This window comes from Eurypyga helias, unplaced genomic scaffold (assembly GCF_000690775.1).
Source record: "Eurypyga helias isolate BGI_N326 unplaced genomic scaffold, ASM69077v1 scaffold27020, whole genome shotgun sequence".
Taxonomy (NCBI): Eukaryota; Metazoa; Chordata; class Aves; order Eurypygiformes; family Eurypygidae; genus Eurypyga; species Eurypyga helias.
Window position 1 is genome coordinate 1 of NW_010228108.1, and position 27,533 is coordinate 27,533.

Below are 27,533 nucleotides of genomic sequence, written 5' to 3' on the forward strand. Positions count from 1 at the left end.
GCTCGTGGCGGCAGGGACTCCGAGCTACGGGGGTTTAATGACCTCTGCATACACCCCCAAGCCACGCCTCAGCATACCGAGTCACTCTCGGTACGGGACTGGGAGGAAGCCGTTCGGACACACTTCATATCCTCCCCCCCTCCGTCAGGCCAGTTGAAAACAGGCCCGTGAAGAAGAGCCACCAGCTTGGGGAGAAAAAAGCCTATGCGCAGCCCCACCGGGAATTTTAATTTAAATTCTAAATTCAGGAGAATTGCTCTTTTTAAACACACAGCTACGGTTTCTTTCCAGAAAAGGCAAAGAACAAACCACAGAAGAACATCCCCCTGAGCGAGGCAAGGCTTTGCTTCCCAGGGCACACACACCCAGGAGCTTCACCTGGCCAGCGGGAACATCAGCTTCCCTGTATCATCAGCAACTTGTTCTCTCCATCCTCTCACAGACACAGTAGGATTTGATCCTGACAATTAAGTGTACCCACTTTTGACTCAGCCTCTCCACTGTCCAGCAGATCAGATCATACTCATGCCGTTCCAGAACGGTGTTGGCCTGGACCAGAATTACCTTTCCACGTGTGAGTAAAGGCAGGTGAAAACCTGTTTTTAGACACTGCGCCATTACCAGTAGGGTCTATGTGTCTGTGCTTAACTCTGGAAGCGCATCCGATGTTGCCAAATTAGGGAGGTACTGAGCACGGCAAACTGTAATATACACATTTAGACAACTCTCTCATTTCTTTTTACACATGCTTGAATACAGAATTTAGCCAACTCCTATTACAGACAAGATAGCGTCCAGTCCAAAACCAAGAACTAGAAATCTAGAAGAAACTGAAATAGTGTTACCACACAAGACAACTATTTTAAAACTGTCAGTTAAAGCTAATCTGTCTATTCACATGATACAAACACAGACATTTCAAGATTAGATGTCTTGCAATCTAGCTGTCCAATACCACTTTCTGCTTTCATCCTCTTATCCCAAAGGACTCCACAGCATCCTGACCCAAGGGGATCAGTAAGAAGACAACCTGCAGAAGCTCAGCAAGCGAACAATGTGAAGGAAAACAAGGGCTGAAGACAACAACAGCAGGTAGGGCAACGGAAAAGAAAGCCGGAATTAAAATTTGAGAACAAGAATCCCAACTTTGGCAAAGTGTTACGTGTCAGTCAAGAACCCACCTACAGAGCTAGGTTAAACTCCAGGAAGGTACCAGGGCCAAACCATCTGACTCAAAAACACCCCCAAAAAGCATGGAATTAGGAGTAATTAGCCTGTATATTTACATTGTGCAAGTACTTCATCTGATCTGGGTAGCTGACAGTTCTGTTTATTAGTGTAATTTATGATGGCTATCACAATTTGGATGATGCTTTTTTCTGAAATTTAAACATTTAAAAGAAGTCAGACAGACTGCCAATTCCTGCTTTACCATTTACCATTAAAAAAACCAAATCCCACCCTCTCAAAACGTTAGAGCTGTCAGACTTTCTGTAGTGCCTTACCTGAGGAAAACAATTGGTTTTAAAGCTCCTAGTGTAATAAATACGCTTTGGTAACAGCGAAGCCCACAAGGCCTGCCTGCAGCAAAAGCAAAGGTAAATATCTGGCAGCTGGGCTGGTTCAAAAGGGAGATGGAGACAGGTGTGAGCAGGAACAGCCCCAGTGGACATGCACATGGAAATCTCACACGCTTTCCTGTTCTCTCCCATAGGCACCTCCTTCCTGCCTTGCTCAGGATGATCCGAGCTTGGGAGTGGAAACTACCACCACCGCCTTGGGACCTCTCTTCCTGTCCTCCAGCTCCCCAGGGTGCTGCGTCCTGCTGTCCGCACCGCTTCCCTTTGCAGTGGCCTCTTCCCGCTTCTGTGGCCAAGAGCCATCCCCTTTCCGATACAACAGCGAATCTGTATGCCAAAAACTCCGTCTCCATCTAAGAGGTAATTACGCCTGTGCTTAGCATTCCCCTCGAGAGCAGCTACCCACTTACCCTACCCTGCATCCCAGGCTGCGTCCATACGCGTGGGAAGGACAAAGTTTCCCCTGCCACCGGGAGGGGAGGAAGCAGATCAGATCAGCCTTACAAAGCACGGCACACTGCTTCGAGGAGGGATGAGCTCCTGCGAAGAGCTGCCATTTGGCCCTGGCAAATAGTTACTGCTTCTCCCACTGTAACTGGTGGCCACTCTCTAGGGTTTCGTAGTAAGCAGCGGGAGAGATAGCAGCTGTGCTGCAGCGTTGATCTTCTCAAACAGGTGGTCCTCCTCTCCTCCAGGGACAGGCACAGGAGGAACAGACATCTGAGCCATGACTTTGCAATTCAGTAGGACTACTTGCTTTTCCCTGTCCATCTACTTTTGGAAAAATCTGCCTGCTCTGTGGGTGTCTGAAGCCAGCTCCGTCACACTAAGAGCCCACATAATATTCAGCACCCAAATAGTTTAATGAAAAGCCTTAATTTGTGATCCTAGGTATACCTACATTTTGCTTTCAAACCCAAAACAGATTTGTTTTGCATATGTTTTGTGTTTTGGTTTTTTTCCCCAGCCACCATTGCATTTGTCTTTCTGTATCAGCAGGATTAGGCTAATATCCATTACGAGTGTAACAGTACAATATTAACGTGTGATCTTTCTTTCAAGATCCCCAAGTATGCAGTGCCACATACCAGCAAGCCCGTTTGGGTGTTTTCTTTCTTTTTAAGATGCCATGGGGGACACAGTGCAAACAAGCATGAAATTAATCAGCTTCTTCCATTCTCCAGGCTGACTGCTGTCCCTCAGGTGGTCAGTGAGGCTGGCTGCTCATCTTGTCACAACTTACACCGAAGATAGGTGTGAAGGATAAAGTTTCTGGGGGTTTTAGTTGTTGTTTATTAAATACTGTTAGTCAAAACTGGAACTGAGGGTTAAATTATGAGCTATGTTACATCACCAAATGGTTGAAATGCCTAAACACCTGGGGTTTTTTAATCAATGCATCTACTCTAACGCAGCCTGTATCCAAATTACCTATCAAGGACTTGTTATGCTCTATCCAACAAACTGTTGCTCTTCAATAAATACATTTCCTATGCCTGACTTTATTTACCTGAATTTTACATGAGTGCAAAACTTGTTTATTAAAGCTGATCAGCTTATTCAGGAATGAAAACCATTAAGTTTTGCAGAGCATTTAGAAATCTAAAAGTCACATTACTTGTTTCAACCCTTACAAGCAAAATACCAAGCAATATAAGCACCAGTAGTAAACACATACCAGACACTAACTTTATAAAAATATTTTACTTTCCCATATTCAACCATAATCTGTATTAATTTACATTAATCTCACTCAGCTACTGTAATGCTTCATTTCTGGAGTCAGTGCTGCTGAAACACTGTGGCTCAGACAATTAAATGTTTGGACTGTTGATTTATTTTAAAACTCAGTTCAACGATCTGTCACTGGACGAGTTCCCCAGTCTGTGATATTGCCAGAGCAAGCAAATTTCTTTCACCGATTCTTTGGCAGCACAGCATCCCAGAGAGTTGTTCAAAGAAGTCTGATACTGAAGCTGCCAAGACCACAAAAAGAGAACAACCTTGCTTTCACGAGAGCATTTGGTAACAGGGCAACAAGTCCATTATAGGAAAAGTAGGACTTTCTCCACACCCCTGAGTAAGCGTAAGCAACAGCAAATGCTCTGAAGGGTGCTCCAAACACGTTTCTCACAGGTAAAGCAACAGGGCTTAGTACTCACTGGAATACTCTTAAGCCATCTACCCATCCAGGGACAAGAGTCTTTGCATGGGACAGAAGACTCTCCCACAAGCAGGACTAGGAAGCAGTGATTTGTTCCTTCAGAGGAAACACTGCTCCTTTATTCTGCATGGCACGCCCCAAGATTTAGAGAAGACGCCAACAGAGGTGTTAGGGTTGAGTGGATGGGACGGAGCAGCTCTGAGGTCTGATGTCCAGCACAGCCACAGGAACCCATGCATGTTTTTGAGGCAGACTCCTCCTAACCGCTGCTTATTAAACAAGGCTTCATTGCAGCCAAGACCTTGTAAAACCGCGCTAATCGAGGAGTCCTGCAGTAAAAGTTTTTTTACTTCTTGGTGCAAAAAATTGCTGGGAGGGGCTCAATACCATGCAGTATGGCTTGGTCAGCCTTTAAACCCCTGACTATAGGGAAATGGAACAAAGAGGTTATTTTCCCTGATACAGTGTTTTGGTTTCAAAAACACAAACTGGGAGATATGTAACTTAAAAGAGTTTCTAAGCTGTGAATTGCTATGCACTGCAAACCCCATCCTCAGGACCATCTGGAACACAGCCTAAGTAACTTCTGCAGTAGGACTGGCTAATCAACTGTAATTTACTGAACAGTTAGTACAACCTGTTCAGGACAACATTTGATTTTACAAGCCAGTGTGTATAAATTCTTCAGGAAACATCACCTCTGCTAACAGAAACTTCTATTTCTTGCCAGAAGGTACAGTAACATCTTACTATCCATGCCTCATTTAGCCATACAGCTGTATCAAACCTAACCAACAGTCAGTCTTGTAGAATATATGCAAAGCTGATTCATTAACTGCAATTTTTAAACCCTAATACAAATGGATTTTGCAAACTGATTTGGATTAACCAAGTCTGGCTGTGCTTCCATCTGGAAGTTATATTTTATAACGCTAGCCACATCTTGAAAAACAGATTCAGATGTTTGGAACAAATTCAGAACAGTTGTAAGAAATTCTAGGTACAAATGAAAAAAAAATTGAGCTTTAATGCCTTTTTCCTCTCCGTTTTCTTTCAAGTAGGCATTTATAATCGTGGTGTTTAGGGAGTTGTGGGGTAAGGAAAGAATCTGTGTTATCATCTATGACGTATTTACTCATGTGTAACAGCAGTTTGTTCTCCCTCATACTACACGGAAGCATTTTAAGCCTATCCTGATAAAAGGACACGATGCTGAGTGAAAACAGTTAAGAAACAAGGTTGAAGCATCTGGTCTATCCACAAAGGTTTTCTGCTAGGAAAACTGTCTTTATGCGAAACAGCAAAATTTAATACAATCCCTACAGTGAGGATACATCAATACCCATACAGAAATGCCTTTTAACAGCTGAGCTCGTGGGTTGTGTCAGTGCAAGAGTGTCTCGTAAGGGCTGTGCAACTGGTAACAACATAAGTACCCAACTTTATTTATTTAGAAAAAAAACATCAAACCTTTATTTCCTCTAAGCCTTCATCTCTGGATTCGGTCAAACCTACATTAATGTTGAAGCAATTTAATTTCTTGCTACACAAACCACACAGGAGAACAGATCGACAGTAGGAGAGAGCGCTTTCAAAACTAACACATCTAGAATTTTTTTATGCCTTGAAAGAAAAAGTAACTTGCCTTTCCAGCTTGTTTAAAACAACTGTGAAGCCATAAACAGGAAAGCCAAACAAGAGAAATGTACCCGAGTTCCTCAAAAACATGAGGTAGATGGTAGAAGGCAAACGACAAAACGAGATTTCCTCTCCACCCACGCCATTTAGCACAGATGCTTTTGAAATTCCACAAACAGACTGTTTTTCTCTCATCGCTTATAGAAGTTTCCTGACTTACCTAGCCTTTTTGCTGGTCTTGGGTTTTGGCGTGGTATTTTTTGCTTTCTTTTCCTTTGGCTCTTTAGGGGTCTTAGGGACTTTAGGGGTCTTGGGTTCCTTCTTTTCCTTGGGTTCTTTAGGATCCTTCGGTTCTTTTTTTGCCTTGGGCTTTTTCTTTTTCTTCTTCTCTTCTTGGGAGCAATCCACTGAGTTCCTGCTTAGATTCTGGCTGTCAAGTCCCCCAGGAAAGTCTTCCTTACCAAAACCTTTACTGGGACCTTCTGCAGCAATGTGATTGTTTTTCTTTTTCTTTTTCTTCTGCTGTGGCTGCGGCTCAATCGATGGCAGATAATCATCGCTTTTCACTAGCTGGGTATTCGGTCCACTAACCTGAGTCATATCCGGCACTGGTTTCTCTAAAAAGGGTTCCGACGGAGAATGCTGAGAGAGACAAACAGAAATAAAATTGTAAATTTGCAACTTGGATTTCTCCAACATTGCTCTTTTGGAGCAAGTGGTTACGGAGGGAGAAAATATTAAGCAGAAGGTTAACCTAGTAGCATAGCTGAAACACTATACAGTAAAACAGTAAAAACCAAAGCTTTCTGCAGCTAAAACAGTAGCAAAATGACCAGAAATTCTTGATATAGCAAAGATAAAATTATTCTAATGCTTGTGTACAAATTGGAAGCATAGGAAATATTTGGGGTCTTCATCAATTCCATGCAAAAGGAAAGCAATTGTTATTTCAGGTATTTCAAAATAGTTGTTAGTAGAACTAAGAACTTGTTACAAACGATTCAGTTGCACTAGAATTTCGTCCTCCACGATAAAGAAATTGCTAAAAATTTGTTTCTGGACATATGAAAGGAAAAATAGAGTATATTCACAGACTGTATTTATGTAAAATTAATCAGGGCAATTTACACTGGTTCAGCTGTGACAGCAGGTATTTTGATCAGCATGTGAAGGATTAAGCCACTTCAAAATGTAATATACTGTTACGCTTCATGTCAAAGATCCACAGCGCCCTACTTGTAATTGAAACAGATTGTTCCTGCTACAGATTGGACAGGGAACTTACCTTATGTGTTTGTGAACCTGCAGAAGCGTCCTGTTTCAAAGTCTGTATAGCGTATCAGATTTACACCAATCTTAAAAGTACAGGAAAATGTATGTATCAAGTGCCTGGACGTATTTGCAACTGGATGTATTTGGATGTATTGAAACTCTCGTCCTCTGAATGCTTCTGTTCTACACAAAGATCCATCAGTTTGCAATGAAAAAGAAGCCTAAGCTCTGCCATGACTCTGCAGCATATCAAAGCTTCTCCTCACTGCCTGCCCGTGGTTACAAATTTAGGATGGTAGTGCTTTTCAAGAAGAAAAGTAATAGCCTGACATCGTACTGATGCCTTTCTTACACATAGATCATCAGACCATTTTCCGGCCCTCTTCCTCCCTGTTTCATCTCTTTCTCTTCCCTAAAAATTAAGTCAGCATGATTCTAGATGGAAGAGTTCCCCATTAGCCATGGTCGCAAAGTCTAGCCATTTGACAAGCTTGAGCCACTGAACTGGGGAGAAAAAAGGTTTATAGCAAATCAGAATTTTACTTCCAGGAACAGCAGTGCCTGTGTAAGTGCTTGCAACGTTCGTAGTGTTTCCTTTTCTCGCACGCACTGAGGAGCGGCAGGCACACAAATGACTCTGCGGACCCAGGCCCTGAGCATAAAGAGAACTGATGGGCATATACTTTAGCCACCTAGATCTACAAAAACAGGCTTAAGATTTAAGAAATAAAATCCTTAACATCATTACAAGTGTATTTTTCTTTTTCCAAATATATTAATAGTTTTCTAAATGTAAACAAACCAAGTCAGTGCAGTCCTAACTACTTTCAGCATTTCTCCACAGCAGCAAAAAAACCGCCATGCCCCGAATGCACTCATAACTCAGCAGCTACCCGAGCAGCAGAAGGGGCAAGGCTGTCAAGAAGCGAAGACGACAGCTTTTTATTGCTGTTTGGGAGAGGTTAGAACGGTACAAAGTAGACACTACAGGTCTTTATGGGAGAGACTCCCCGGACAAGAGGGAAGGCCTTAGTAACGAACTGAAGCCAGCTCTGCTTGGCTTCACCAAGAACTCCCAGGGTGGGTTCTGCACATTTCTGTCCTCTACCTGCTCGTTAAGATACTTTTGAGTGCAACAGGGCTTTAGTTACAGTGGGACCTCGGCTCTGATGCAGACCTGATGCACCCCTTGCATTAGCCCCACCTCAGGGCAATCTCACGTTAGGCATCCTGAAGTACAAACCAACACCTCTTCTAGAAACTTGCCGTCACCGTAACACACATGTATCTTCATGCTGGGAAGTTCAAAGACTGGGTATCTGTATAGAAGACGCTGATCCCTGTTAGTGGTGCCAGCGAGTTCTGCAGTCTGATTATGTATTACATAAAATGAAGATAATTGTCAATCCACTAATTGGCTTGGAATTTGGCTGACTGAATTGAATGTCTCCTCAGATTGTTCTGTGACAAAGAATGAAACTCTCTGTACCTCACACCATTATGTACTTGTACTGTCTAACACTCAGGAGGAAAAGAAGGAACATTACACAGATCATCTCTAAGTGCTTCGTATCCATAAATTTTCAGAACTGTACTTTTAACCTGTATTTTCCCAAGGTAGTCAATATATTTCTGTATTTTCTGCCATTTCATCTCTCATGCTTCCTACATTTTTCAGGGACCTCAAATGCAAGGTTCATCAATGTCTTCACCACTCAGTCCTCTCTTGAAATACTGTTCACTCGTTGTGCCTAACATAAGAAATCCAAGTTTTTCTTTCTATTATTCGCAAAATTTGTATTGAGCAAGTACCTTGTGTTTGGCACTACAGTATTTTCTTGCCATACTGACAGACTTTTACAACTATCTAAAAGCTTATGTATAAGGTGCAACTTCCTAGAATAAATCAGAAATTGTACTTTGGTTTATTTTTCTTCTTAAGTATGTGAAGCAGCCAAACCAACAAATACTAAAAACCACAAGAAATCCAGTAATGCCATGTAAATTTAATCCTATAAATCTTCAAGGTTGCACCTTTATTACCGATAGTGACCGTGCAACCAGCGTGAAGTTTTATACATGCTTGAGTATTCTCATTACCTTTATAATCTAACTCAAAAAATTAATCCTTGTCTCCTATCCAATTCTTGTGGGTTGTTTTCTGTTTGCTTGCTTGTTTTATCAGTCTGAACAACAGCCTTCAGCACAGTCATAAGTAAACCTGAAGTTAAGGCAGACAGCCTTCCAAGTCTCCACAACAGCAACGTCAGCCCTTCCTGATTGGACATTTATAGCTTTAACGCAAGGTCTGGCCAGAAAGTAAGGCACTGAGAATGGCAGCAACTGTTCCCACACTGCAGTACCCAGTAACTCCCTCTGGAAAACGTCATCCTGTGAACAGATTCTTACTACCTCAAAAAGCTTATCCATAAGAGCCATTCTCAGGCTTAGACTACACATTAGACTTAAACTTTAGGCATGAAAAAAGTATTTAAAAAGTAAAACAAAAACCCCCACCAAAACCCAAACCAACCTTACAGCCTTTTATTTCCCGTTATGTGATTACCAAGCACACAAATTAACATGCTGTGCTTTTGTTTCATACCATTCACAATCCCCACAACATTACACTACAAAAAGCCAACTCTGCCCTGATCAGGCTTGGTGATATTTACTTGAAAATACACTACTTCTGCCACATGCCACTCCCTTTGCAGTTAAGCACGTTCTGCAATTCACTTAACACTGATCTTTTAAATTGTAGCACTCTTTCAAAGAAATGGGTGTGATTAACTTTATTTTTCTAGGAAGTCTGCGCCTACACTTTTGCAATATGCTAAAACGGTTTATCCCTAACTGACAACCCCACATTGCTCCCTAGTGTGAAGCTGTGTAGGAGCAGCACAGATCTAGCGAGGAGATCGGAAGCAGCTTGAAAGATGTGTTTTCTTACCCCAAACCAGTTGTCTGCCTTTTCTTAAGAAGGGAGAAAAGGAAGAACGGGCTTTCACTGGTAAATATTAGATTAAACCTACCACGGGGAATTATTTCAAATAGTTCTACTTCTTTAAATCTACAAAGGATTAACTCCAGTTACAGGGTCACAATTTCTAATGAAAATACCTCTTTTTCCATTTACAAAATTAAAAAATATGCATATTACAAGTTTTTACCAAAAGATTGAAAAATTTATCCGCATACTTCACAGGAATCGATTCTCCTGCTGCTTTTTGTGAAAACAAAGGCAGAATTTAGTACAGAATTCAATCTTCCACAGGAAAGAAACCAGTGAAGATTAAACACAATTAGGTATTCACCCTAGTTGATACTGCAGCAGAATTATTTTTGGAATTATTTGAAATAAGGTGAAAAAGGTGCTCAAAAAAAAAATACTGGTGTGTTTACTAGACCCACATCTCTTTAAATCTTTTAGAGAAAAGCTGTTTTGGTAAACATTTAACAAAGAACAGATGGCCCGTTTTAATCATGCGAAAAAACCTGGAGCTCACATTAATACTCCTACCACCGGCTACTGGGGGTAGTCGCCTCCCTAACCAGCAGCACCGTACAGTCTTCAGCAGTGCCATTTAATTTCACAATGGACATTTTCTCATCAATTCCCACTGCTCGACAGTTAATCAATGCTATTAACATGCAATATCACAATGCAGGACACTCCTCAAGATTGCAGCTTATTACAGCAAAACAGACATTCTTCACGAACTCCGAGGAGTTAAAATAATTTGCACCTCAACAGGTCACCCAGGACGGCGACAAGGTCTTGCCAACAGTATCTGAGCAAATTTTAAATTAAAATTTTTGTTGATAAATTGTTTCTGGAGTGCAAAACCCCCCCTTTTTCCTGAATGCAAGCTTATTTCCCAACTTCCAAACACGTGTCACCAAGATATGAAAAATTACAGATGAAGCTGCCCGCGTTTCACAGCTGCTTACACGTTCAGAGCCAAGCTCAGTCTCGGCAGCCCAGCGCGCGGACGGATGTCTCCAACCGGGCCTGTTACGTAAAGTAGCAAGATGGACAGGATGTACGATTAATCCAGTGAGGGTTAGTGGCAGGGAGGGAGGTTAAGGAGGAGAATCTTTCTGTTGCTTGACCAAGGATTGAACCACAATCAACTGTACTTAAGCCCTGGAAATAGCTGAGTGTCAGTTCCCCAGCAGAGCAGCAACTTGAGCCAATATTGAGCTTTAAGAAGCATGAAGCAAGAGCAGCAAAGTATGTGCTGTGACACAGCTAACTTTGTGAAGTTTAAACATCACCACCAAACAAAACAAAAAAAAAAGCTCATTTTACCAGGACTACTTTCATTTCCCTCACGGGTATTTCCAGACTCCCTGGTCCTTTCCATATTTTGAAAAAAAGATCCAATGTACTCACCACACTTTCTTTAAATTTGCTTGCACTTTGTTTTATTAACCAAGTTGTGTAACAGGAGAGCAAGTGCTCAGTCAGTTCCCACTGGCTTCAAAATACAAACCCCTCCAATATATCTATACAAAGAATAGATGGTATCTGTACAAAGGGCTGGAGCACCTCTGCGTTGGGGACAGGATGAGAGAGTTGGGCTTGGTCAGCCTGGAGAAGAGAAAGCTCTGGGGAGACCTTATTGCAGCCTTCCAGTACCTGAAGGGGCTACAAGGAAGCTGGGGGGGACTTTTTACAAGGGCCTGTAGTGACAGGACAAGGGGTAATGGGTTTAAACTGAAAGAGGGCAGATTCAGATGGGACATCAGGAAGTTCTTGACAGAGAGGGGGGTGAGGCACTGGAACAGGTTGCCCAGAGAAGCTGTGGATGCCCCATCCCTGGAAGTGTTCAAGGCCAGGCTGGATGAGGCTTTGAGCAACCTGGTCTAGTGGAAGGCGTCCCTGCCCATGGCAGGGGGGTTGGAACTAGATGGTCTTTAAGGTCCCTTCCAACCCAAACCATCCTGTGATTCTATGATAATTTCACGTTATGTAAGTCATTACTGAACATCCTCGTTTGCAGCAACTGGAGTCCTGTTAAATTATCACCGTCACTTTGGAAAAGTTAAAGCAGCAACCTGCGACCAAGGAAAGTTCTTTTACAACAGAAGACAGACTACAGCATGGCTTCTGGCAGCAGCTCTACCTAGTGCCACAGGGATCGCTCAGTTTGAATTTGTTCCCTTCCTGACAGCACAGTCCCCCAAAGTGTTAAGATCTATCACATGTAGAAATTGCTCCACCAGTCTTCCTTTCAACGGTTAATGAAAGGATTCGTCATCCCTCTGGATTATTTAGAAGAAACTAGTCATCTTGTCTATCCACCAAACAAAGCATTTGGAAAGTTTCCACCATCACGACTCTATAGGTTGCTTTGTCCCGGCAATTCTCAATTTGACTCAACCCTTTCAGGGTTAGGCCTACCTTCCTGCTCCTCCCTCCATCTGAAGGACACTCCAGCTGTTCTAGACCAACTTAAATACTTCTCAGACATGTTCCATCTGCAAAGCTTGTGGATCAGTAAAAACTCCAGAATGAACAGGAATCACCACCTCCCGAATTGCTACCAAATACCAGTACCTGCATTTAACAACAGTACTGCTGTACAGGTTTGGGGGAGGGGTTTTCCCCTATAGCAGCTCAAGTCCAGAAACATCCTCAAGACTACGGTCACAACCAGTATTCTTTCCAAAATCTGTTTTACCAATCAGTTTCTTCTCCTTTATTGTGAATGATGATCCCTTCTCTTTTCTTTGAAACTACTGCCTTGAACTGAAGATGTGTATGTCTTTTTTACTATTAAAGTATTTTGGCCAATATGATGCTGTTCAGAAACATCTGATATCTCAGTACTTCAGAAACTCCTCTAAAAAAACTGTAGTCTCAAAGTGACAACTTGCATTTATAAACTGACAAGTGTTGTCACTCATCTTTTCTGCAATAAAGGGAAAGGCACCACAGCAGAGGAGAACGAAATAAGTCTATTTTACAAACAGACTCCACAGGAATCTTGTAGTTTACTGAATCTCCTGCCATACTTCTACAAAACACAGATGAAAACGTAAGGAAAACAAAAGTTCTATTAATACCTTCTTAGCAAGACATAACTCGACAATTAAAAATCACTCTGCCTGAAAAAAGGTTCAAGTTTTAGTGAAGTGCTGCTGCAATGCCATTTTATTTCTTAAGCAAATCTTCCTGCACTGTTACTACTAATGGGGACTGCTTTTGAAAAAACAGGTGCAACTACTAAAAAGTTAAAACTTGCTGATCCAAAGTTTTCAGAAAAACTCTGAATCAAAACAACCAGGATTCTGATGCCAGCAGCATCCTAACAGTGGAGTGGAAGTGATTAAAACCAATCTTAATATCCTCAGCCACCACTGCAAAAGTACACTCATTGCTGATTTGGTAGAGCTGAAAATATCACCCAATTACTGTAGCTGAGGAAGAAAAACACACTAAACAAAATACAGAATTCCTTAATTGAGTCCCAGCACAGATACACTATTAGAATTATTTATTTTCTGGTCATGTACACTGTGGAGTAGCGCAGATTACAGAAGATGAATGATACTAATGTGGCCATCCAAGAAGCAAATATCCCATTATATTCCACAGTAATGGTATGTAGCAACACTGTTCCGTGCTCACGTAAAGAGCTAATACTAAACCTATGCAGTATCAGCCTGTGCAGTGGGCACTCACAGTTTGTTCACAGCTCAAGAGCAACCGACTTGTCCCGTAAGAGCGCTCTTAGGTCGCTGTTCATCGATCAGAATCTACATCAGTGTTGATCACAATCTCAGAACTGCCGCTCCTTCAGTAATGACGCACGTACACTCCAGATCAGCCTTCCATGTAAGAAACTGCAACGGCTACCACATGGGTTGTGTACAACTGCTGACGTGATGGTCCTCACCACAAGCGCTTTATTCATGCTTTTTTTGCTACGGAAAACTTCGTTGCATATACTGGCTTGGACAGCAGTGTGAGATTGCTCCTCTTGGAAGCAGGGCAGGTCCTAAATATTACACACCAGTAGCTAGCACAAGCCTGACTCTCCACTCCCCATCGCCACCCTGCACAGTCACAATTTTGGCAAGTTTTTACTAACTCGAGCTGTGGAGACACACAGAAAGGGTGGAACAATTAAGCACCAAATTCCACAGACAAAAACGCTATTGCTTATGTTGACAGCTCGTGCTCTACCTCCTGCCTGCCTTCCCTGCAGAGTCACAGTCGAAGGAAACCTCACTTCTGTGTATGCTCCACTGTCAAAAGCAGCAGACATGCCACAAACACGCCAACGTGAGTTCTACCACAGTTTTGCAGAGTTTATATACCACGTGTGGGGAAATGACAGGCAGACCAGCAAAACGTAAAACGGCCCGTAAGCATCTTCTTAACACCTTACTTCTGCCAAGCAGGAGCTGTATTAAAAAATGTGGACATTTTCTTTGTGAAGTTATGCCCAAACACAGCTATCAAGATACCTAGTGCTTACTACAGAGTCCCTTGGATTACATCAGGTTTACCACCCATCTTTACCAAGCATTCTAAAACAAGGTGCTGGCTGCACGTCTCCAGGCAAGATAGGAAAGACACACAGTAAAGTAAGAACATGTCAGGATGAAATGGTTTCCAGGGATCTACTACAGTATTTCAACTTCTCCAGGAAAGGGGGAATAGAGGAGAAAACACCTTCACATGGGCAACCAACACACTAATATTGAAACTACTATTATTAAATAAGCCTTATAAAGAGTAACCTAACATTTTAACATATATACAGGCTGAGTTGTTGCTCTTGGGCTTGCCTCCACCTTCCCCACAGCCCTTCAGCTCCACTGCAAACACAAAGCAGTTCCTCCAAAACAATAAAATATGAATATCCTCCCTTCTCTTGGGCATATTTCACAGCCACGCTTTGAAATCCAGGGTCCCAGGGGAAGCATACTGCCCTGCACACGCAGCCTCCTCCTCCATCAGCAGAATTCCCTCTGCTCCGTTACAGAACGTCAAATACGTAGAGATCCATCCTCTCTGAAGGGTAACCCCTTCCTACATCACGCTGTATTGCCATCACCACAGGTTATGATGCTCTGGTTTCCTTTGAACACCCTGTCCCTTTCCCAGAAAAAGAAAACTCAACAAAACAGTCCTGACTTGGTGTGTTCAGCACTCACAGCCTGCCCATAGTAATTAAAGTGGTAAAATTTTGGGAGTTTTCTACAGAAGAAGATTCCAGTCACTCAGAGAACCATTTTAATAGACCTTAATTAGCTGACGTCTACTTCTGTCGACTCATTTCTCTATCCTTATCCAATGTAAGTCACAGTAACACAGAGCAAACGACAGCAGGTTTATGACCAAGGAGGAAATCACAGACCAGCATACATGGTACACAGGCTGCTGCTTCTGATCACAGACAACCCAAAAAGTTCTGCCTGTCCTTTCACTGCTGCAAGCAGCAGTAACAGCAAAAGCATGACACACAACAGAAAATAAAACTTCTATTCTAGTACTTTTTTTCCCCTCACACCCTTTCACCTCCAAAAGAGTTGCAAGAAAAAAATTATTTAAGAGCCTATATATTTAAATATGTAAGTTGTGACGTAATAAGACATATATGTACCTTGTAAGTTTACATAGATACATACAGTTAAAAAACAAAGTTATACATGTAAATTCAGAAGTGATACCTGGTTTTTTTGATTTGCAAAATCTCTAATGAAGTATGCCTTATCTAATTTCAGATGAAGTACACTTACCTTTCTTCTTATACTTTAAATCAAGTAAAGTGCGCTTTAAGAAAAGGAGAACAACAATAGAGAGAATAGCAGCATTAGGTTTTTTTTCCACTAGATGAAACTGAAGACTAGCAGGTCCGAAGTTTTTTACTTCTGCCTGATCTGTAGCACCTAAGGGTCAAGTAAACACAAGCTTCAGAAATACCACCTGTTTCACAGGCATCCTGCGAGCCCTAGTCCATTGCTTGTAAGGACAGCATGAAACGCTTTACAGCTGCGGCAGTGAACCCAAAGGACCAAACTGCAATAAGGACTGCGAGGAAGCATACCAGGAGCAGACATGAGCATGGACGGGAGTATACGGCCCCAATCTATTTACCTGCCCCAATCTATTTACCTTTACACCACTCCATGCGTGTATTTGGGTTTTTTTTACATCATGCCTGTGCCAGAAAGTCCTCAAACTCAGCTTTACACACTTCATGTCCATGACTACATGCCACACATGTAAATGCACCATCACGTCCCTTCTTCTGGGCTTGGGTTTCTTCCAGTCTCTCCCTACCAGCCTCAGGAAGACAGGAGTCAAAGCCAGTTCTTATGGCCTGCTGGTGGCAAGCCACGCTCTGCTTTGCCATGCACACCTGCCCCGGGGCAACCTCTCACCCCTCTTCCAAGTGCGCTCTAATGCACGGGGCTGCAACAGGTCTAGCCCACCTCCAGGGAAAGCCGGGTCCTGGGAGGCAGGCTGGCACCCTCAGCTGCCCACCAAGCCCTCTCGTAGAAACCAATGGGGGCAGCAACTGGGGGCTTCGCTTTGTACATTCATAAAACTGTAAGATACGGCAACCTGCAAAATGCTTTCAAATGCATCTCTAGGCAGTTACACCTATTAGCGTACTGTGTTTGTTCCAATACATTGGGAAGACCTTAAGATACAACTTCTTTCCTTTCCTATCACCTTCCTTGTATACCTAGGAAAACAAAAGCCCAGCAGTTTTGTTTCAAAAGTTCCCCCGTCAGATTCTAGATGTGCTAAATATGCATGTTTAATAAGCCAGCACATATCAAAAACGTATTAATTGACAGTTTAATGATAAATATGCATCAGATTACAAGGCTGGTGAAAAGAGGATACAATTCATAGACAGCCTTTATGAAGAACTTTATCACTTCTATCTTTCATTAAAAAAGAGTAACTTTTCCCCAAAGGCATACATGTTCCAATAGGTCCAGAAAAGGGAAATGGCCTTAGATGTTTAAGCTTTCAACAGATGCGACAGAGGACTCGAACCCTTGAGTTTTTACCCCTGTCCCTAGAAAGGGAGTCCCACTTAAGTCCCACGGTACTTGCCCACAATACCATCTGTACGTATTTTTATTAACTAATAAAACATTCTGAATTTTTCCACAGTATCCAGCAGGGTTTTTTCAGTTTCACCAGGATATCTTGCAGAGAGAGCATACCAGCTTAAGAAAAATGAGCTTAAAGCATTAGAAGAAACACTACCAGCAGATGCTACGCTTTGGTTTCAGTCTGGAACTGACAAACTTTTAGTTCATCAGTATTTTATCTGGATGACTTGCAACAGACCCCACTGCACAAATAATACACTACTCTCTCTCTCACCTCACCATGTCTCCTCTCTACAAGGTGAAGTTGTGCTGTATTCACAACCAAAAGATGAAATCTTTTTGGACTTGTTACTTGAGTTAGTGCCCTTTTTTTTAAGCTACAACTTGCATTCAAGATTTTTCTGCCACAAATTTTTAAAAAAGGAGTTCTCCAATCCCATGGACCTCTAACTGTAAAATACAACACCAACAAAGCGGTGAAAGTTAAACTCAGTCTAAAACAACTTTTTAAAATTATTTAAGACTTAAGTTTGCTGACTTACTCTGATAAAAAGGGTGTCATTTCAGAACCTCCCCCAAAAAGCCATATTTGGTGTTTTCCAGTATGATCAGATTATATCCACAGTAGCTCAATCATCCTGTCTCCACTGTTTATGCCTACTTCAAATCTCAAAAGTGTTTTTACTTGTTGCTGTTTCAATCTCACAGTCCAGGTGAGCATGCTTAGTACAGGAGATTCACAGCTTACAACAATCTAAAAGTTAACATTTTGTTTTGACATTCTAAATACCATTTCCTTAGTTAAAAGAAGTTCCACATCAATAAGAGAAACTCCAAAACCCCTCTGCCACCTTTATTTATATTAGCTGGCCCTAATAACCTGGAGTGACTTTTCTAACCCATTTTTATCTGATGTTAAACTGGTTTTGTCCAGCAGAAATTCAAAAGCTTTCTCCAGACAGTGACCAAATGAATTAACCTGCAAGCAAAATAATAAACGTGCACTGTTGTAGTCTTGGGAAAAGAGCATTTAAAGTTCACTGTAACCCTAAAAAAACCTGTTATAAATTATAAACCTATTTTTTCCTTTTAACAGCAGTCTGAATTATGAAGTGTTTCAAGTACTTGGAAAAAAAAGTCATTAGTATCACTTAGGAAACAAATTCTACTTCCTAGTACTTAACTTTTTACATTAACACCTCTAACATGCAGGCTGACTCCTCCCTTGTTACTTCCCAGAACTGCTGACTCTTTCAGCATACAGGATGGATGAGACTCCTAGATTAAATCAGATCTGAACGACTGAGATAATATGAAGAGAAGACTCATGTTACCTTGAAACCTTCAGTACAGACTGCAAGGAGATGGTCTGTGAGGAGAGCAGTGAATATCAGGCAAAATAATTTACTGTCCTTTTTTCCACCAGCCACAACTCACTATGATACTTTCCTATTTTTTCCAGAAGGGTTTTTTTTTTCCCTTTTCTTTTAAATTACATACTAATTTCTAACATGGATCTCCAGCAAAGGACTTGCCATGGACCCTCCTCTTGAGAGGTGCCCACCATAACTGCAAGAGTACCTAGTTGGGGAACTACTGGCTTCAGCGTTAGGGCAATACAGCCCAGCACGACACAGGCTGAGCCGCTCTAAATCCCACAGCTATCACTCTGGCCTCAGGCAACTGCCTGTCTCTCTGTCGTGGTCTCCTCATATGTAAAATGGAGAATACACACTGCAGGAGAGTTTAGAGGAATGAAATCATGGTCGTTGAGGTTTTTCTGTGTTATGATTTACATCACCATAAAAAAAGCTCACTTAGCTATTAATGCTTTAGCAAGATATGAAGAGAAACAGCATTCGTAGGAAGAGTCCATCAGTTTCAAGATTCCGTGATATTCAAGATTGGGTTTACTGGCTAATATACAGTAAATAAATTATCATGTCATACCTCAAATAATAAAACCAAACTAATCAGCTACTTATATCACAGATCTTCTGCAGGTAGACGAAAGGGAACTGAGGAAACATGGTTACACACACAGATCAATTCCTATTTCATAGGCACAAGAAATATGTAGTAACAGTCCTACTTCAGATCCCTCTTAACTTCTAGCTTTGCCACTTGCTATCATTCTATAAACACCATCACTTTAAAGATGTGTGTTAAATTACACGGTTTAACATTTTCTATGACTTCGTTGTTTCCTGATACTACTTTCAGCAAAGTATATACAAACATAACAACCAACGACTTCTTGCCAACTGTACATACAAACAAGGGAGATTCTGCAGATGGTAACAAACAATTTTAGTTTTCTGGATGTCTTCATCACACCCCTCTTTCAGAGGCACTGATGCCTACAGAAGTCAAAGTACTTAAAAGCCCTAAGCTGTCACATATTATGTGAGGAGACAGAGTTAAAAGCTAATTTTTTTTTTTAACTTACATACAAACATACAGACCAGTTGGAGTGAGTCCAGAGGAGGCCACAAAGATGCGCAGAGGGCTGGAGCACCTCTGCTATGGGGACAGACTGAGAGAGTTGGGCTTGTTCAGCCTGGAGAAGGCTCCGGGGAGACCTTATAGCACCTTCCAGTACCTGAAGAGGCTACAAGGAAGCTGGGGGAGACTTTTTACAAGGGCCTGTAGTGACAGGACAAGGGGTAACGGGTTTAAATTGAAAGTGGGGAGGTTTAGATTAGATATTAGGAAGAAGTTCTTCCCGGAGAGTATGGTGAGGCACTGGGACAGGTTGCCCAGAGGAGCTGTGGATGCCCCATCCTTGGAAGTGTTCAAGGCCAGGCTGGATGAGGCTTTGAGCAACCTGGTCTAGTGGAAGGTGTCCCTGCCCATGGCAGGGGGGGTGGAACTAGATGGTCTTTAAGGTCCCTTCCAACCCAAACCAGTCTGTGATTCTATATTTACAAATATATACATATGTATCAAACATTTAACTTCCACAGTGTTCTTTAAATCTCCTCTACTGATATCTGACCCCCTTCCCAAACTAGATGTTTCCATGTTCACTTTCCAATATATATAAACAAACAAACCCCAAACCAAGAAATCCTGCAACAGAAAAGAAAATAACCAGCTAAGTGATGTGGGTTCTTTGCTGGTTACATCCTCAAGAATTAACATTTTCCATACTGTCATGTAAAACATAGCCAGTCCTCAAGTTAAGTAAATTCTACGAATATAAATCAAAACATGATGGAAAGGCAGGTTTTCCTCTTCCCTCTCCTGTCTCTAAATCAAAAATAACCTGAAAACATAATGACTTGTGAGATGGCTTTCTCACATTTTGTTTTATTTACACTCTTATATAGTAAAGGAAAAGCAGTAATTCTAGAAAAGTCTCTCCGATTAACCAGCTTTTCAACACCCATAGTTGATCAACTTCTGGAAATCTAAGGGCAAAAGGTACAATATATCTTCAGCAGTGATGCATTTTACACCAACGATACCTATTTTATGAGAGAAAAACTACTAAAGATTTAATGGGGCCAATTAAAGAAGCCAAGAGTTTGCATGGCTCAACGGCTGAGTCATAGACCTTTTGCCTGTAATAGGTTCCATTATAGCCCTGAGCTCAAGCTGTGGGAAGAGGATTGCCGCTGACTAAGAGGAATTAGTATTTTTAAATGGTATTGCAAAGGAGAGTGTCCTTTAAGCAGTACGCAGCTGCGACTCTAGCAGCAGTAGAGCAGCTTGTGCTTACTCAGAATCCAAATTTTAAATGAGGTGCTTGGAAGTTTGTGGACACCTCACAAATTCAAAGTGCTACCAAAGAAATTAGCCCGTCAGCGTAAAGCCCTCACAAATTAAACTAGCATTTCATATGCATTTCCAAACCGGAAATACTTCAGTACTTGTAAATTTTGTGCATTATCATTACTCCCCATTTTTGCTATTCATTTGTGTTTACATAGAACAAGGTATGAGACTGCAGAAGAAGAATAAAGTAGTTTGTACTTAAGCACAGGATGTCTGAAAACAACTGGTGTGACATACAAGGAGGAAAAGAAAATCAAAGCGTTAAAGTGGCTCTCGAGAAGGCTCCTGGTAAACCCAGGGAAGTACTTGTGCCATAGCATAATACTGTACACAGTTCTGATCGTCCACGCCAATCAGACATCAGACACCGGTAGGGATTATCTTGAAGGAGGTGAAAGGGAATTTCACTTTAGATAGATGGTTACTTATGAAAACATCAGCAGATCCTCATACAGGAAATAAAAAGAATTAAAATGGGTAAAATTGGCACGAGAGCAAATTGGGTATAAAACAGGTGACTAATAAATTTAGGACAGAATGTCAGGTGCCTGTTCCAACATTTAAAGTAATCTGATTTGGAACAGGATTTCAAAAAGGAGTACTGGGAGCAAGAGCCAAATTCTCTTTAAATGGAAGTTTGGTAAGCTTATGGCAAATAGTTCACAGGATGGTGCATGTGACAGCTGGGACCTCAACAGCCCGGGAAGTCTTCACAAGTACTTCGCTCCCAATGACTGGTGACAATAAAAGTCAACAGCAAAATCCTGTCTAGATTGAAAAATAAATGTATTTTAACAAGTGCAGTTTGGAATATGACCAACATTGAAAATATTAGTTAAAAAATGGTGTTAAATATGCATAGAACAACCATTTTTGTTTCCTTTTCTAGGGGAAGGAAATATCTATTAAGCAGACTAATAGGGCTGGTGAAACAAGCTTCTGGTCACAGAAGTTTTACCTCCAAACCTGAAAAAAAGGGGGTGGTTACCCAAAAGGCTTTTATGATTAAACTGGCCAATACAGTCAGGAAAAAAACGTTCAGTATTACCTCTTTTATAAGCCTTGCAAACACTCACATCCTCAAACCATCAGAGCTATATAAGTGGCTACTCAGAGACCCTCAGGAAAACCTCTGTGATTTCAAATGTTTGCATTTGTAACATCTTTGACTAAAAAGAGTCTTCGTTCCTATCATGACTGTCACACGAAATGCAACAGTGCTGTTTAAAACCAAAAGGGTTACTTTTAAAATGAAGATGCCACAGCCTTTGCAACAGCTTTTCTATTCCCTGGTTTGGACAATTTTCCCAAAACAATGCAGAATTCATTTTTAATTTTAGGTACTCCAGATGACACAGATTTGAGAAAGGTATAAGTAGGCAATTTATGAAATTACTGGTCATCAGTCGCTCATTTACACAGTTAGGTTATTTAAATTATTAGTGATATACTTGTCAGGAGTGGGTTAGATCCAGAAGATGCTGGTATCCAATCACCGCGCACATGTCTTAACTTGCAACAGGAATACTGCAACTAAAAAAGCTCCCAGGAGAGTTTCACTTCTGCTGTATTGGAAAACAACTTCTTCCTCAGGAGCTTCCTCCACACAACATCCCTAACACAATGGACTGAATCAATGAGAATAAGTGAAGGTACAACAAATTCTTCCTTCAAATAAGAATTGTTTTCCATAGAAATTACCCCAGAGGTTCCAGACCAGAAGCCACCGACCTGCTTTGACAGCTCTCCACACCAGTTAGTTTATAACGTAATCCCCTTCTCCCATCCCCACCCATTGAGGCAATTAGGTGGTTTCAGGAGTGCTTTGTTTTGAGGCAAGTTTGTACAAGTTGGTGTAGAGACATTTAGAAGAGACAGAGAGGAGCAAGAGTTATCTTTCACACCTACTAGTGAGTAGAGCAGGCTTAAGCAGTTCATCACTGAAAGAGCAAGACAACCTGTAACTACTTGCAGTCCAAGTTTTTGTGTAGAAGATGAATTTCCCTGCAACGCTTTCACTTATGAATACACAAGCATCTTCTACTTCAGCATCTACATCTCTGAGAACATGTTCCCGAGTTAAAAAGACAACACTCTGATCAAGATTTCAATAACTCTGTGACTTGAATAAAATAAATTGCTGGTTTTCTGGTATTGAAGTAAGGTAGGTACTTTCATGTCCACAGCTAATATTCCTTTTATGTGTCAGTCCTCACAGTTCTGCATGGGAATTTTTTATTATCCAATTAGACATAATTAGTAAAAGCCCTTTAAACGCAGAAAGTTACTTTCTGGAGCTGCAGTAGTTATATTTTGGTTATACTAAAAGACAAAGCAGAACAGAAGACTACACCCAAAGTCTTTCTGACATAAAAGCACTCAGAAGGTCAACCTGGTATCCACAAAAGCGCGCAGGAGCAGAGGAACAAGGGGTGTTAACCCTTTTCCAGGGAGGGTCCCGAGGCAGGGCACTAGGCAGCCGAGCAGAAGCCAGCCCAGGGCAGCGGAAGCGGGAAAAGGTTTGTGGCCGCCTGCATAACCCCAGGCGTGTTACCCGGCTGAGCGTTTCCACCCTGTGAAATGGAAACAGTGATTGCATTTGCCTGCCCCGCCAGCCTATTCCCACTGACTTCAAATTACTCAAAGGTTCTCTGATGGAAGAAGTTAACAGACATGGAGGGCACATATCACAGGCTAAAGCCTTTTGGGTTTTTTTCGCACTGGCTCACTAATACTAACCTGTCAACAACTCGGGTAGCTGTGGCTTCATGCTGTCAACTTTCCACTACCAGGTTTGCAGCCCCACAGAAAGGTTCAGTTGTGCCTGTTTCTCTTCAAACCCAAAGGCAAATACAACACTTTTGGTATACGTTCTCTACAGTTTTTCCATGTCCTTTCTTAAAAAGGCAGCACTGTACGATCCATTGCTTCCAGGTGATATGAGGATATATGGTCTTGAGCAGCCAACACACAAGTCACCTTCAGGACTCTCCCCTGAAGAGATCACAGAAGGGCTTGGGTCAGAAGGGACCTTTAAAGGCCACCTAGCCCACCCTCCCTGCAATGAGCAGGGACATCGGATCATGGAATGGCTTGGGTTGGAAGGGACCTTAAAGACCATCCAGTTCCAACCCCCCGGCCATGGGCAGGGACACCTTCCACTAGACCAGGTGGCTCAGAGACTCATCCAGCCTGGCCTTGAACACTTTCAGGGATGGGGCATCCACAGCTTCTCTGGGCAACCTGTTCCAGTGCTCCACCACCCCCTTATGTGAAGAACTTCTTCCTGCTATCTAATCTAAACCTCCCCACTTTCAACTTAAACCTGTTACCTCTTGGCCTGTCACTACAGGCCTATCACATGTTCAACTAGACCAGGTTGCTCAAAGTCCTGTCCAACCTGGCCTTGAATGCTTCCAGGGATGTGGCATCTACCACCTCTTCAGGTGGTAGCTCACCAGGATGAGGCAACCTGTTCCAGTACCTCACCATCCTGATCATAAAAAGCATTTTCCTTATATCTAGTCTACATCTACCCTCTTCTAGTTTAAAGCCATTACCCCTTGTCATAATGCAACAGGCCCTGCTAAAACATCTGTCCCCATCATTCTTACAGGTCCTCTGGGAGGGGAGGAGAGCTTGAGAGGGTACTGAGGGGCTGCAATAAGGTCTCCCTGGAGCCTTCTCTTCTCCAGGCTGAACAAGCCCAACTCTCTCAGCCTGTCCCCATAGCAGAGGTGCTCCAGCCCTCTGAGCATCTTTGTGGCCTCCTCTGGGCTAGCCCCAACCAGTCTATATCCTTCTGATGCTGGGGGCTCCACAGCTGGACATGGAACTGCAGGTAGGGTCTCACGAGAGCAGAGTACAGGGGCAGAATCCCCTCCCTCCACCTGCTGGCCACACTTCTCTGGATACAGCCCAGGATATGGTTGGCTTTCTGGGCTGCCAGCACACACTGCCGGCTCATGTTCAGCTTTTCATCCACCAACATTCCCAAGTCCTTCTCCTCAGGGCTGCTGTGAATCTCTTCATCCCCCAGCCTGTGTTGACAGTGGGGACTGCCCTGACCCAGGTGCAGGACCCCGCATCTGCCCTTGTAGAGATCCCTCTGGATGGCATCCCATCCCTCAGGCATGTCAAACACACTACTCGGTGTCATCTGTAAATCTGCAGAGGGTGCACTCAATCCCACCACAGTACTGGTCCCAATACACTTTGCCAGGACAGGGGGTCACTGCACTTTGGTTACACCTCATTGTAGAACACTGTCATGTCACACACGAACTTGAGCAGATCCCAGCTGAAGTGAGCCTTACGTTACAACACAGAACTCTGTTCTGTTAATTGTTTTTTCCATTTTTCTGTTTTTTAATCTGTAAACCTCTAGCAGTGGAGACACAATTATCTTTAAAAACTTCCCATATGAATATTGTTGCTTAGCATATCAACCTGCTCTCCTTAATCACCTTTCCCAGGCCACTTAAAAGCGGTCCACAGGGGACATACACAGGGGAGTACTCCGCAGGGGAGTTATACAGACCACAGGTTGAAGCCACCAACCCAAAGAAATCTTCATGGATACACGTGAGGTGCAAAACCAAAAGAGATCATCAGTAATCGACTCTACTTTTGTCTTGGGGTGCAAAGCCAGCAGATCTCCAAGCCGCCTTTCCACCGCAGTATTTTATTAACCTCAGCATAATGAAGTGGGCTTGAAATCACAAAGTTGTTAAAACCCTATGACACTGCATATGCTCCCCAAGATCCATTTATGTCAGAGCCCAAGATACTTCCCAATCTCTAGACCTTAGTGACAGCAACAAATGCAAAAAACCTTTGAGCAGGTAATCTAATATGTATTTATGACATGTTACAGGAGCTTTTCTCAGCTCCTCTATTAATTGAGCTAAACTAAGAATTAATTCAGAAAGCATCATTACGACTGGAGGGGAAGAGAAAATAAAGAAAAAACCCAACTGAAAACCCCACTCCTCCTTTTCTGTGGACAGACACCTCATTAACAGTACCAATAGAGATAACTCTTAATTACAGTGTTTAAATCATACTTTAGTTCTCCAATCAGTTTGATTAACACTGTTCTATGAAACATGAAACACCTCCAGTATTCTAGCTGCCGCCATTCTTTATACAACCTGTAGTCAAATGTAAAAATCCCTACACACAGGTCTTAAATCAGACGTCACTACAGCAGTTTCAGGTTTAAATTTTGTTTTATATTGTAATACTATGTTTATAGCCAGAGAGCTGTGTCTAAAGCAACCCTTCATAACTAACCCCTCTTGAACAGTAAGTTTCCAAGCTGCATTCCTACGTGTTGCTGCACGGTGCTGATGGGAACGGCAGGACCCACTCAGCCGTCCCCCGCACACCGTTGCTGCGGAGCACCCCTCAAAGCACACCCGACAGCAATATAAACACAAACCAAATGGTTAACGAGCAACCTCTGTCAGAGCAAGAATTCCCCAAATCCCTGCCCAATGCCTCAGAGTTACAGGATCATCTGGTTTTCAGCAAGTTTTCATGAAGTATTTCAAAGGAAGGAAAGATTTGAGAACTACTAATTTGTCTTCCAATATCGTAGGCATTTATCCCTATTTCCACAACTGATGATGCTCACCCTGTAAACATTTGCAATGTTCCATTAACTAACTGGGTGAAATACAAACAACAACTATAAAGCACAAATTTTTAGACTAGTTTTAACAACCATGTATTTTGTATAGAGTTGCGCAAGTAAACTGCGAGGTCAACTTTTTAAGGCAAGGTTTCACTGTAAATTCAAACCTGTACTGTACAGCATAAGCTTCCCACTATATTTAGCAACAATTGGCTGGTACAGAAAGATTTCTTCCAAAAATAAAATAAAGCACTTCATATCATTCAGCGCTCACATGTAAGGAAAATTACAGTATTATCAGAGCCTTGCAGGGCCAAAAAAGATAGGAGGTACCAAAATGCAAGTGGATGGAGGGCCATCTGGACAGAAGGAGTGGAAAAAAACAGAGTTCATATCGACTACTAGATATTGGGAAGTTTGTTACAAAGCTTGTTGCGAGTCCTTTCTCTCTCTTTTCTTACAGGAACACTAAATCTAACAATCTACAGAAGTATTAATTTCTCAGTTATTGTGGTCATTATGTTCTTTTGGTTGTGGGAGTTACATCAACATGATAAAACACAATTTAATCAGCACAATTAAAATTTACTATTTTTTTTTAATTCAACTGATTAAATTATTTAGTCTGTTTTAAGAAAGAAGTCTACTGCAGGTGGGTATACATTCGTTTTGGAAACTCTGGTATTACATATGAAAATTTCCTTTCTGATCACAATAGTAAGAGTTTGTATCTAAAAGTGAAAGCTGAAACTTAAGTGCTTAGCACTACTGTACAACATGCTGTATCAATATAGCAAACATACATTTGGTGCTGTATACTGAAGAATAAGTGTTGTGCCCTTGAAGGCAACTACTTGCTATCTTCCAAAATTTAAACAATGTTCTCTAGAAATTAACATTTCTTGATGTTTAATTTCTACAGCAGCAGCCTAAGCAATATGAACTCACACCCAGCAGTTCTTAATTGTTGTGCTTGCTCAGTGCAATACTGGAGCCAAGCTTAAGAGACAGCAGCTAACACAATAAAACCACTGAGGAGGAGTACAGGAAAGAGTTGCATCCAGACCTTCAGTACTGATTCAAGGATGAACTGATGATGGAACAACAGAAGCAAAGGAACAAAGGTTCCTCCCAAACAAACAGTGGAAGATCAGAGAGAGGTCCACTTTTTTCTCCCGCATCTTGTATAACCGCACTACTCTCAGGTTAACCTCTACAATTCCCAAATACCTAGTCAAGTGGGATGTCCTGCTTTGGACAGTTACTCCTCGTCTCTATCTTCCTGAGCTGCACTCCTAAGCAAGAGCAATGCTGGACGGAGTGACAGGGAGAGCAAGGAGATGGCATGTTTTAGAATAACAGATAT

The 27,533-nt window shown here is 42.0% G+C and overlaps 1 protein-coding gene across 1 annotated transcript in view; it reads right to left on the minus strand.

Annotated features, from left to right (window-relative positions):
• Positions 1-5,602: 5,602 nt before the first annotated feature.
• LOC104514770 (chromodomain-helicase-DNA-binding protein 7-like) overlaps positions 5,603-27,533 on the minus strand; it is a gene marked incomplete at its 3' end in the record, with an annotated part of 37,706 nt that continues 15,775 nt past the window's right edge. Inside the window, exon 3 of the mRNA XM_010158541.1 lies at positions 5,603-6,024. Coding sequence (XP_010156843.1) covers positions 5,603-6,024 — 422 coding nt within the window. The remainder of the gene's footprint in view (positions 6,025-27,533) is intronic.